The following is a 13,683-nucleotide window of genomic DNA, read 5'->3' on the forward strand; positions in this document are numbered from 1 at the left end:
TTGGCGTGTTTCCACTGTTTGGAATCTCCCTTTTCCTAAACTTTACAGAAATATATTTTACTTCCAATACATCTAACAAAAATGCAAAACGGAGCTTGGCACGTGACAAACCTGCCAGGCCATAGATAACTGTAGTGACGACAGGCCACGCCCACTGTACCGGTTGGGAGAACCAGTAGGAGCTGGGAGGAGTACGCGTAGTTAGGATTGGGTGGTTGAAGAGTCATGTTTGGGTGCAACTTTTACCGATAAGCTAATTGTCACATTGCAAATAAAAGCAAAAGAACGAAACCACTACAGCGGTTTGAATTTATTCCATACGATCTGTGATATTCAAAAGGCGGTTCACCAGGTTTGTAAACATCATTTATTTAAGTATTGTTGCTGCATTGGCTCTGAATGTCCTAGAACGTGTTTTGGCTTGTTTTAGAATTGTTTCAGGTATATTGTAGTATTGCTTTTGAAATTAATTGTGTTTTTTTACAAATGAATATTGTCAGTATGGATGGGTGTGCTCGTCTCTGTCAAAAAGGTAATGTTTAAACACGCAACAACAATCGAAAGGTATTTATAACTTTACTGATTTGCTTATTTGTATGTCGGGTGAATAGCTTGTAGACCACCTAAACAATGCCTATTATTATTATTATTATTATTATTATTATTATTATTATTATTATAACAGCTGGCATTTTTGATAATGTTAGTATTTGTAATGGATTTGTAATAATCATTAATTGACTAACTATTTCTTACTGATAACCTTAGTTCAATACGTGTAATGGTTGCTAGGAATGGATGAAAGTGCTATGCAACAGGAGTCATATTTCCAACCACAGGGTGAGACAATCCAGACACAGGCGGAGGGCAGGCGCAAACCCAGGACCTTTCGCACTGAAGCATAGCACCGATGCGGCTGTACAAAAGAGCTGACTCCTTTGCAAGGAGGGTATATCAGGCATATGTCTCTGTATGTGATTACGTTACCTACCAGCCCTGCTGCTGCCTTCCCCCCTGCATGCTACAATATATATATATATATATATATATATATATATATATATATATAGATATATATAGATAGATATATCAGGATGATATGATAGTAGTGTAAGCTGTTGGAAAACTCGATTTATTACAATCTTGTCCTTTAAAAGTGGACTGCAGTTTGGTATTAGCCTTAATTATTAATGTGATCAGTACCGGTGTAATGTAATATTTATCATATGCAATACATTGGGTCTTGCACATTTTTTTTACTTATGCAACTTTGTGATGGGCTTCTCATTTTGTCTTGTTTGTCGTGAATTGTTTTTTTTTTTTAGAGAAAATGATTGTCTGTTTCCAGTTTAAGTTTGCAAAAAATATCATAATCAATCACCCAAAATAATATCTATATATATATATATATCTTAATATATATATATATATATATATATATATATATATATATATATATATATATATATATATACAGTGCCTTGCAAAAGTATTCAGACCCCTGACCAATTCTCTTATATTACTGAATTACAAATGGTATATTGAAATTTCGTTCTGTTTGATATTTTATTTTAAAACACTTAAACTCAAAATCAATTATTGTAAGGTGACATTGGTTTTATGTTGGGAAATATTTTTAAGAAAAAAAAAACTGAAATATCTTGCTTCAACCCCCACACATTAATATTTGGTAGAGCCATCTTACGCTGCAATAACAGCTTTAAGTCTTTTGGGATAAGTATGTACCAGCTTTGCACACAGTGTCGGAGTGATTTTGGACCATTCTTCTTGGCAGATTTGCTCCAGGTTGTTCAGGTTGGTTGGACGACGCTTGTGGACCGCAATTTTCAAATAGTGCCACAGATTTTCAATGGTATTGAGATCAGGACTTTGACTGGGCCACTGTAGGACATTCACCTTTTTGTTCTTGAGCCACTCCAATGTTGCTTTGGCCTTGTGCTTGGGATAATTGTCCTGCTGAAAGGTGAATTTCCTCCCAAGCTTCAGTTTTTTAGCGGACTGAAGCAGATTCTCTTGCAGTATTTTCCTGTATTTTGCTCCATCCATTCTTCCTTCAATTGTAACAAGATGCCCAGTCCCTGCTGATGAGAAGCTTCCCCACAGCATGATGCTGCCACCACCATACTTCATTGTAGGGATGGTGTGTCTTGAGGCATGGGCAGTGTTAGGTTTGCACCACACATAGCGTTTTCAGTTTTGGCCAAAAAGCTCTATCTAGGTCTCATCTGACCACAAAACCTTTTCCCACATCACAGCTGGGTCACTCATGCTTTCTGGCAAACTCCAGCCGTGCTTTCAGATGGTACTTTTTGAGTAACGGCTTTTTTCTTGCCACCCTCCCATACAGGCCAGTGTTATGCAGAGCTCTTGATATGGTTGACTGGTGCACCATTACTCCACTCCCAGCCATTGAACTCTGTAGCTCCTTCAAAGTGATTGTTGGCCTCTCTATGGCTTCTCTCACAAGTCTCCTTCTTGTTTGAGCGCTGAGTTTTGAGGGACGGTCTTTTCTTGGCAGTGCCTGGGTGGTGTGATGCATCTTCCACTTCCTGATTATTGATCCAACTGTGCTCACTGGGATATCCAAACACTTGGATATTATTTTGTACCCTTTCCCTAATCTATGCATTTGTATTACTTTATCTCTAACTTCTGTAGAATGCTCTTTGGTCTTCATTTTCCTTCAAATTCACAGCCTTACCAATGATCCTACAATAGTGGGGTTTTTATCCAGAAAATGTGACAGCAACTTGAATGGTTCACAGGTGGAGGCCAATGGTAAGGTAATCGTGTCCTCATTAGGGCAATTTCTTTTATCGGTGCAAACTGGGAGCTTCCACAGCACAGGGGTTGAATACTTATGCAAGCAAGATTTTTCAGTTTTTTTTATTTTTCTTAAAAATATTTCCCAACATAAAACCAATGTCACCTTACAATAATTGATTTTGAGTTTAAGTGTTTTAAAATAAAATATCAAACGGAACGAAATTTGATTGTACCATTTGTAATTCAGTAATATGAGAGAATTGGTCAGGGGTCTGAATACTTCTGCAAGGCACTGTATATATAATATAAAATAGATGGTAAATGTTCCTCAGTTTGACAATAGGAAAACACATCACATCACAATTGATTGCACCTCTACCAAAATCTCACAGTGTACCACTTTCTAACATTACACGGTTCAAGTTTTGGCATGCATAAGACATTGTGGCGATGAACCACTTTATAACACTGCACCTGTGTTTAGGGCAGTACAGTATTTAGAATAAGTTGGTTTTTTTGTTTGTTTGTTTTTTTTGGGGGTTTTTTTGAGTTGCGTGCCAGCAGAACCAAAACATCTCTGCTGCTGCCTGATGCACAAAGCAGATTATGCTTTTAAAATCCTATATTTCTTTGAAAGGCTTTTTTTTTTTTTTTTTTTTTTTTTTTTTTTTTAATAGAAAATTAAATATTTTTTGGTTTCCTGTTTATTTTTTTATTTTAATTTTTTGAGTAAGCGGCACCTAAAGTTTCTGTTTTTTGTTTAAATTTATTTTCATGTGTTTTTGGTGGCATCATTTATGTCGCTGCTGAAAAAGACCTAGTGTAATAACAAATTGTTATTCTTATTTTCTGATTGGCCAGTGAGGGCAGCAGCCTGTTTGGGGTTTATTATTAGCAGTACAAATACTTCAGCTGAGAACCCCCAAAAAGACCAGTGCCAGTAGTTTAACATCAGGACCAAAAAAGAAATATAGCCTAATTTATATTTTATTTACCTGAAGTTTAGAGAAATATGTAATTTATTAAAACTGTGTTTTGTGTAATTACTGGCAGCAGTGAAATCAGCTGCCTCGGTGCCAGTAACAATCATAGTGGTAAAAACATCCGGCTAGTATCATTATTTGTTTATTCAGCAACAGGAGAATGCTGCAAAACAATGAAAACATTTACTGTTGATGTACCTTCACCCAACTAACAAAAAAAAAGTAGAAATATAGATGCAGAGCTGGCCTCCTATGGAACATGCTGTAGAAGGCTGCATGTGTGCTTTGTTTTACTATGACCATGTGCACTCACTTATAAAGCTCTTAACTTTTGTTTTACTTAAAGCCTGTGCACAAACACCCAAATTCAAAAAAAAAAAAAAAGAAAACACAGTAATAAATTCAGTTAGAAGCAGTGGTATCATTAAACTCCAGTAATAAAATAAGTGTTGTCCAAGCTGAGGGATTGCACACATACATGTTCAAGGTACTCCGTCACAGTAATTAAAAAATATATATGTTTTCTTACAACTGTTGCACTAATTTCCTGCTGGAATATTTATTTTTTAGTGTATGTCGCACATTATTATTGTTATTATTATTGTTGTTATTGTTATTATTTGTTTATTTCTTAACAGACGCCTTTATCCAGGGCGACTTACAGTTCTTTCAAAATATCACATTACAGATAAGAGCAGTTATAAAATACAATAAAGTCAGTAGTAAGAGCAAACTCAAATAAGAGAATATTAATAATTACGTTTCAAAGCCATTTCAACTAAAGAGCTTTTAAACGTGTGGTAAAAATATTTACTTATAAGAGTAAATTCCATTAAGAGCAAGTAGAAAGTACAATAAATGGATAAGAACGACTTGAAATAAGAGCAATTACAAAAAATGTGAATACGGTTACCTTTTGGAAATAAAATCAAGTACAAGATACAGAGAATATAATTGAGAGCAGTAGTAGAATACAGCAAAGTGTGGCTGTTAAGTGCAAGCACAAGATGATGAAGGTACTGATACAACTGGGTGCCATATAGATCAATGTAGTCAAGAGTTGTAAGGTTTACAGATGCTGTCTGAACAGGTGTGTCTTGAGGAGGCACCAGAAGGTAGTCAGGGACTGAGCAGAAGGAGCGGACTCTGGAAGTGGGGGAGCAAGGGGTGGTACAGCTGATCTGCTAGTATCTGGAGATAGGAGGGAGCAGAAAGATGAAGACAGCGATAGGCGAGAACAAGAGTTTTGAATTGGATGCCAGTGGAGGGAGTGGAGTAGCAGAGTAACATGGAAGAAATGAGGAAGGGAAAAGAGAAGGCGAGCAGCAGAATTTTGGATGAGCTGGAGCAGATGGATTGTAGAAGCAGGGAGGCTGGCCAGGAGGGAGTTGCAGTAGTCAAGGTGGGACAGTACCAATGCCTGAACTAGGAGCTGTGTGGAGTAGTTGTTCAGGAAGGGGCAAATTCTGCATATGTTGCTGAGGAAAAAGCGACAGGATTGTGCCAGAGTAGGGATGTGCTGACAGTAGGAGAGGGATGAAACATGATGAACCTCTAATGAAACCTGCGGAGTAATGTTACGTTAATATATTGAATTGCGTACCGTTTTGTAGTGTTCCATGTAGCCAACTTACAAAAACATGATGGAAAATGTGATTTAGAAATCTAACATGAAATACTGCACTACTATTATGGCTTGTGGTAGACAATTGTGATATCATTTTGTAGCCTCTTCCATTACATGATGTTAAGTAAAATATCAAAATTATGTTCATATATTTGAGTTAAGTTTTAACTTTTGAATGTCTGTACAAACAAACATTGGTATACCCTGTTTATACTGTTTTTTTTTTTTTTGTTTTTTTTATTTTCATTGTAGAACATTGAGAAGATTTCTTTAAAACAGCCATGCCTGTGACCTCCCATATATTTACTACAGCTATTCGCAATGGTGAAATCAGAAAGTTAGGCACCTCCACCTTCCAGAGCCACAATCGGAATCTATGTTGGTCTTTGCCACTGCACTCCCCAAAAACATTACATGCACTGCTGAAAACAGCTAGCTCCACGACATTGGGGTCAGGCAGCTCAATAAAGGAAAACCCTCCATGGTATATCAAGAAGCAGAGCTACAGAACTGCTTCCCAGCAGTACTACAATCTGACTCCCCCTCAAGTCAACAGCATCTTAAAAGCAAATGAATACTGCTTTAAAGTCCCAGAGTTTGATGGGAAGAATGTGAGCTCAGTTCTGGGCTTTGATAGCAGCCAGCTGCCAGCCAATGTGCCCATAGAAGACAGGAGGAGTGTTGCCACCTGCCTGCAGACAAGAGGAATGCTGTTTGGGGTGTTCGATGGACATGCCGGATGTGCCTGTGCCCAGGCAGTGAGCGAAAGGCTTTTCTATTACATTGCAGTCTCTTTGCTGCCACACAAGACATTGCTGGAGGTAGAAAATGCAGTGGAAAATGGACGTGCCTTATTGCCCATCCTGCAGTGGCACAAGCACCCCAATGATTATTTCAGTAAGCAAGCTTCCAAGTTGTACTTCAACAGTCTGAGAACTTACTGGCAGGAGCTCATTGACCTGAATACTGAAGTGCACCAAGATACTCAAGAGGCTTTCATTAATGCCTTCAAGAGGCTCGATAACGATATTTCCCTGGAAGCTCAAGTCGGAAATCCCAACTATTTCCTTAACTACTTGATGCTTCGAGTAGCATTCTCTGGAGCCACTGCCTGCATTGCCCATATAAACGGTGCAGATATACAAGTTGCAAACACTGGAGATAGCAGAGCGGTGCTTGGGGTGCAGGAGGAAGACGGATCTTGGACTGCAGTTACCTTATCGAATGATCACAATGCACAGAATGAAGATGAAATCAAACGCATTAGATCCCAGCATCCAAAGAATGAGGAAAAGACTGTTGTCAAACAGGATAGGTTGCTAGGCCTGCTAATGCCATTCAGGGCATTCGGAGATGTGAAGTTCAAGTGGAGCATCGAGCTTCAGAAGATGGTGCTGGAATCTGGGCCTGATCAGTTGAATGAAAATGAGCACACAAAGTTTACCCCACCAGACTACCATACTCCCCCTTATCTCACAGCCAAGCCAGAAGTCATTCACCATAGCTTAAGACCCCAGGACAAATTCCTTGTGCTGGGCACTGATGGACTGTGGGAGACCATGCACAGGCAAGAAGTGGTGACAGTTCTTGGAGAATATCTAACAGGTGTCCACCTCCAGCAACCCATATCTGTAGGAGGGTACAAGGTGACCCTAGGTCAAATGCAGGGCTTGCTAATGGAGCGAAAAGCAAGAATTTCTTCTGTCTTTGAGGATCAGAACGCTGCAACCCATCTGATCAGGCATGCAGTGGGCAAAAATGAGTTTGGAGTGGTGGACCACGAACGACTTTGCAAAATGCTGAGCCTGCCTGAGGAGCTTGCTCGAATGTATAGGGACGACATCACCATTATCGTAGTGCAGTTTAATTCTCATGTCATTAGTGCACAGAGCAAGCCAGGAGGAGGGGAGTGAACCTAGAGATCTGATTGTTCAGATTTTTTTGCACAACTAGCGTGAATGTGTCTGGATTTACAACACACATTCACTGCCTGGTCCTAACACAGCTGAATGGAGTGGCTGCTGTTGAAACTCAGTAATGGGTCAATGTCCAAAATGCTCATTGTTTTGGGTAATTTTTCCTGGGACAGCTGTTGCAGTAGTACCAGTGCAATAGCAGAAGCAAGTACAGTCAGCGCTCAGATGTACGTTACCAGATACGTAAATTGTGTCTTATCGTCACCAGTTTCCATAAAGCTCTTTAATCTTAAACTATTGATTTGGTTATCTTTTTTTTTTTTTTTCTCCACCTGCACAATTCTGTCCCCTGTAATGCACAATTTAGTAATTTAGACAACTAAAATGTGAACGAGAATTGCAATTCCAGCTAATGTAAAACACATGAGATTTGTCTTTTCCATGACAAAAATAAGAAAGATCTTCACACCCCGACACCCAACAAAGAGTAGAGAACCACAGCAGAAGTAATACAAGCATGCACTTTTTAATTAGTTTACAGGAGTAAGGGCTTAAAACAGGACAATCAGTAATGACGTAATCACAAAAGCAAAATCAGAAAACTTGAACAAAAAAAATTAAACAGTCACTGTAAACAGTGTTTATCCTTAAAATGTTTGTTGTTGTACAATTGCATATTTAAATTAGGCTTTCAATGTGTGGACTGGTCATCATGTGGTGTTATTAGTGGAACAGCATTCAGGAGGTCTGTTTTATGAAGTAGACTCCCACACCATGTCAGTGTAGTCAAAACTGTATTTTAGTTTTGTTAGTTTGGTGGCTTGATTCCTGTTCCTATTTTAACACTCTTATTTTCCACAATACACAACAGTATAAATCTGTCAATTTTTAAGCCTTTCTGTTCTGTAAATTAAAATAAATGCCATTTATAAGAAGATCCTACACTGACTGGCTTTTGTACCTGACAATGTGTTGCTCAAGTGGAAACTGGTTTCTTGTCAATTGCTGGAGGTTTCTGAGATTTGGTCCACTGCAGCACACCTGTTTATCACATTGCATTGCAAAGGTTTTCTGTCTGGATTCACCATGATCAGGGTTGTGCTTTCTGGTGGGTTTTTTTTTTTTCTACATCTGCTGCTTTGAGGTGTGGCTGCACAGGTATCCATCATTATGTCCCAGCATACACTTAAAACAAGGAGACGTTCTTGTTTTACTTACATTTCGGTTTTATTTTGTCCAATCATTGTATAAAGAATCAAAGTTTCTCATTAATCCGATTTACTCAATTATGTACTTTGATTAAATCTTACTTTCACATTCTTGCTTTGTTCACTGTACAGCAATGGGGTTATCTCTTTGGGGAGAAATAGTACCTGTGGCTGCCTTATACAAGCTGTGTTGTCTGAATTGATACCTGTTTTATATACAGTTGGAGCAAATAAAGTTTACTATTTATTGTCACTGTTTTTGTTGTTTTTATCACTATGCATACAGACTCACAATAAGTCTAATTTTATATCAAATCTTGATAGTATCATGAAAAACAAATAAAGCTAGTGCTCATTCTCAAGGGAACAAGTAATGAAGCCCATCTGTTGAGCTGGTTAGCCATATAACAAATACACTTACATGTGTCTCAACTGTATTATATCTGATTTGGTTAAAGGGGTTGTAACCAAGACTTTAAAACCCATATTGTTTCCTTTTAGTATTAGTATAGATCATTTTTAGAAAACTGAATGTTTTTGCAGTGAAAATTTGTGCAACCCATTTTTAGTGGTAAAATGAACACCTTTTGTCTTGGCATTGGTAGGAAATGGATCACATTGTTAAAGTATTTTACATATTTTTGAAGTGAGGATGATCGTCTCATCAAAAATGTAGGCTGTGGTCTGTGTGGTAAAACCAGCAATAACTATCCTAGTAGCAGGTTAGTAACATTTTTAAAGTAAACTTGTATTTATTTATTTATTTATTTATTTATCTATTAATCTATCTTTATACACCTTTTAATTAAGCCAGGAAATTGTGGATTTGTCTGGCACACACAAGGGGGAGAATATATTCCTAATAGCAGTGGCAGCGACTGACAGGCCGAAACTGTCTTAGCAGTGGAGTTGTGCAACCTGGCTGTTGTTCTCTCCAAGGCAATGTAACCAGGTACTGCTCTGGGGTATCAGGATTAACCCAGCCCTGTCAAAGAAATGTCTTGGCTGCAGACAAATGCCTCTGGACACCAAGGGTCAGATGGAGGAGATAGAAGTCGTTTAAGCAAAAGCAACTGGGGACCAAACTGATGGTTTTTCACCCTACAGGTAAATTTGCATGTTGTTTGCTAAATTATAAAAGAAGGTAGTTCAGTCAACACAAATATTATATTTTAGTGTAATATTGTGGAATACCAAACTGGACTAAAATACCAGATCAATGCATTTAGAAGAATGGTAGATTCTAGTTCATTAATAACCTTTTATCACTGCTTTAAAATTATATTTAATTCATATTTAACACGTACCTAATCCATTACACAACGGGGCCAGTTCCTTTAAGTAATAATTCCAAAACTGTTTTGAGTGTCAGCTGGGTGGAGTTATTGTCTCAGAAAGTTGGCAAAGGTCACATTATGAAGGTAAATCGCTGAATCATAAAACTAGGGCTTGAGGTTTTTGGGGTTTTATTTTTGATCACTTTAAACTTATTTTGAGCTGATTCTGTTTCTAATTAACTCAGAACAAAGCTGTTCATTACAAAACAATGTCACTTGTTTTTACCTTCATATCTTGACTGAGTCTGTTTTGCTTAATTGTTATATAAAACATACGTGACACATTGCGTTAATTGCTCATTACTGATCCTAATTGCATTTTATTTTTGGACTCCCTTGTATTGGCACATTACAATAACATAACATTTTATTTACTAAAGCATATTGTTCAACAACGTCTTGCGCATCTGATGGTTGTAAAGTTACAAAATATATATATATTTCTGTGCACCGGTTTATTTACTTTTTTTTTTTTTTTTTTATCTCTGTATGATCTCTAGAACACGATTGACAGACAAGCAACAAAGCACAAAAGTCTACAACAGTTTGCCGTTACTATATTACAGGTTTACTGCATAACTTTACTCCATAAAAAATGTGTTGTGAATGTGCTGTTGCATAAGGGGGGTCGTATGTTTACATTCAGCAGCTGTGTGGCATGTTGTGTGCAAGCACCTCCAGTAATTCTTGTTCTTGTTATTAAATACAACAGGAAAAAAAGAAGAACTGCACATATTGGAGGGATGTATTAAAATGGATGTGCGGCTGGGCGGATATAGGATTCGGATTCAGTTCACCACCAATTCGAGCATTCATGGATGACATGACAACCATGATCACAACAGTAGCCTGCACTAATCGGTTATTGGGCAAATTAACCAATAACATTGAATGGGGACGAATGCAATTCAAGCCCACTAAATGAAGGAGCATCTCTATAATTAAAGGTAAAGTAATAGATAAAAGGTTCTACATTAATGGTGAGGCAATACCAGCAGTGTCTGAGAAGCTTGTGAAAAGTCTTGGGAAATGGTACCACAGGGATCTAAAGGACACAGTTTGTTGGGAGAAGTTAGACAACAAGCAGTGGAAGGGTTGAAGAGCATAGACAGCAGCGCTTTACGGGGCAAACTGAAACTGGTGCTTTCAGTTTGGTCTACTGCCGAGGCTGCAGTGGCCACTGACTGAGTACAAGGTTTCTATGACAACAGTAGATAAGCAGGAAGCTTTAATCAGTTCATACGTCAGGAAATGGTTGGGAGTTCCATGCTGCCTCAGCAGAGTGGAACGTTATGGCAAAGGAATACTGCAGCTACCAGTCTCCACCCTAACCAAGGAGTTTAAGTGCGCCTAGGTCCGATTGGAAATTACATTAATAGAGTCATGCGACAAATGCGTAAGGGAAGCAGCACCTGTGTTGAAAACTGGAAGACAATGGGCGGCAAAGAAAGCTGTGGATGATGCAAAGGATGCCTTTCGAATCGGTGATATCATGGGGCAAGTTCAGCATGGAACAGGAGGTCTTGATCTCAGTTCAGCTCCTCCTACATGGCACAAGGCAACCCCAGCTCAAAAGAGGAAGCTGGTAGTCAACGGGGTGCACAAGCAGCAGGAGAGGATAAAGTGTGTAAAGGCCGTTTCCCAGGCCAAGCATGGAGAATGGAATAGAGGGATAGTTGGAATAATGCAAGATCAGCTGGCAAGACCTATGGACAATGGAACAGAGCAGGGTCAGTTTCCTCATCAGGTCAACACATGATGTTCACCCATCACCACAGCACCTAAACCTTTGGATAGTAGAGGATCCCTCATGTCCTTTGTGTTCATCATCTGCAACATTAAGGCACATTTTGACAGGATGTAAGGTGGGTCTTAGCCAAGGACGGTTTACTTGGCACCATGGCCAGGTGCTGCAATGTTTGGCCTTAGCATTGGAAGACAAGCGCAACAGAACCAATAAGCTGCCACTAGTTCCATCAAAACATTATACACAAAAGACAACATTCCTCCACCCAGGAGAGCATATGCCTAGAAAAAGTGTTAAAACCAAGCCACACCCAGGACAACTGGAAGCTACTAGAGATTGGAAAATGCTGGCAGATGTTTGTCTGCTTATTTTTCCACTTGAGATTGCCACCACTAACCTTCGAACAGATATTGTCTTGTGGTCTGGATCAGCACGCCTTATTCACTTGGTACAGTTGCTGTAGATCAGGCATATGAGAGGAAGAAACTTCTGTACTAGCCGCTGAATGGAACAGCGAGGATGGAGAGTCAGGGTTTACCCAGTGGAGGTGGGTTGTTGAGGATTTATGGCACGCTCTACAACCCGGTTTTTTAGAGACTCAGTGGCCAAGAGTTGCGTCGCACAGTGAAGAACTTATCTGAAGGAGCAGAAACTGGCTGTAATTGAGGCAAACATTCTGGTTGGGGATCTCAAGCACAATAGAAAGAAAGAAACGCTGATGTACCAGTAGGTAAGCTGGGTTGAGTTAAGGTGGGTGATGCCAGGGCTCCAGAATCACCATCGAGCCCTCTTGAAGTGTTGTGGGCTAGTCGACGAAACACTGAGGATGGAAGGTGCCCACTTGAAGACCCCAGAGATGTACCCTTTTGACAAAGACGGCTGTAGTGGGTGACATCAAACCCGGAACAATGACACAGGACAGACAGAGACGTGGATGTTTGGTGAAGCTGAGCTGTGCTCAGCATTTCATAAACAAAATAAAAGATTTAAACAAAACAGCATACAGCACTTGATGCCAAACAAAACAGACAAACAAAACGACAAAACAGTAAATGAAACACGCTAGCAAACGGCAGACGAACAGACAAACACGGTGAATGAAATTATGATCTACTTTACTTCATGCTTTTGCTTTCTTCTCTCCACACCTGTTCTCCACTCACCGAACATACAACCCCGAGTAACTGAAAACATGCTGCTTTTATGCAGCTGTACCGAGACTCGATTTTCTAATCAATCATTCAATTGGAGTCTCGGTACAACTGCACATGAACTGCAATTCCCCATACTCGCATATTATTACATTTTACCTAAACGTGAAGTGCTGTGCAATCCTCATGCCTAAATACAAATATACATTTTAAACAACTCGTGTTACACAGACCATTTATATCCCATGTAAACCAGTGACTATATACCAACATTAACACACTACACGTAACATACAACACAAATAAATAGCCCAGGGGTGGGGCACTTTGCCACAACCTTACATAGTTCAATCCAGACATTTGTCATGCTGATGCGCTGGGGAGACCACACTGGTTGATCCCCGGAGCCAGCATCGCAGCCGTTGTGTGTGCTGATAAACTGGGGAGGCAAAATAAGCTGATTCCTGGAGCCAGCATTACACTTAATCATCAGATGGAAGGAAACTCAAATGGATGGAGATGCAGATGGATCATATTAGTTTACTGTAAAGCTACATCTTAGTTGGTGCTTATCTTGGTGAGAGCCGAGTTGAAATCAACATGAAGTTTTAACATCTAATCGCATGTAATGAAAATCAAATAGTTTTATTGTACTCCTCTTTCCATATAATTCTCGAAACAAAACATCAACAGTTATTCAAACTATTCCCAGATGTTCATTTTAACCACTGTCTATCTCGTCATATGCTATTTTGTGTTCATAGTTTTCTACTGTCCATAAATATACTATCTTTAAGAAAACAAAGTTGTAGCCCTATATACAGTGGCTTGCGAAAGTATTGACCCCCCTTGGCATTTTTCCTATTTTGTTGCCTTACAACCTGGAATTAAAATGGATTTTTGGGGGGTTAGTATCATTTGATTTAC

At 39.1% G+C, this 13,683-nt stretch overlaps 1 protein-coding gene across 1 annotated transcript; it reads left to right on the forward strand.

Moving 5' to 3' along the window:
* The first annotated feature begins 220 nt into the window (after nucleotides 1-220).
* On the forward strand, nucleotides 221-8,737 carry LOC121313208 (pyruvate dehydrogenase [acetyl-transferring]-phosphatase 1, mitochondrial-like). Its single transcript, XM_041245524.1, has 2 exons — nucleotides 221-352; nucleotides 5,650-8,737. Exon 2 carries the CDS (start codon nucleotides 5,679-5,681, stop codon nucleotides 7,308-7,310), a length of 1,632 nt encoding a protein of 543 aa, XP_041101458.1. The 5' UTR covers nucleotides 221-352; nucleotides 5,650-5,678; the 3' UTR covers nucleotides 7,311-8,737.
* Nucleotides 8,738-13,683: the final 4,946 nt, after the last annotated feature.

The sequence above is a fragment of the Polyodon spathula genome, chromosome 3 (assembly GCF_017654505.1).
Source record: "Polyodon spathula isolate WHYD16114869_AA chromosome 3, ASM1765450v1, whole genome shotgun sequence".
Lineage (NCBI taxonomy): Eukaryota > Metazoa > Chordata > Actinopteri > Acipenseriformes > Polyodontidae > Polyodon > Polyodon spathula.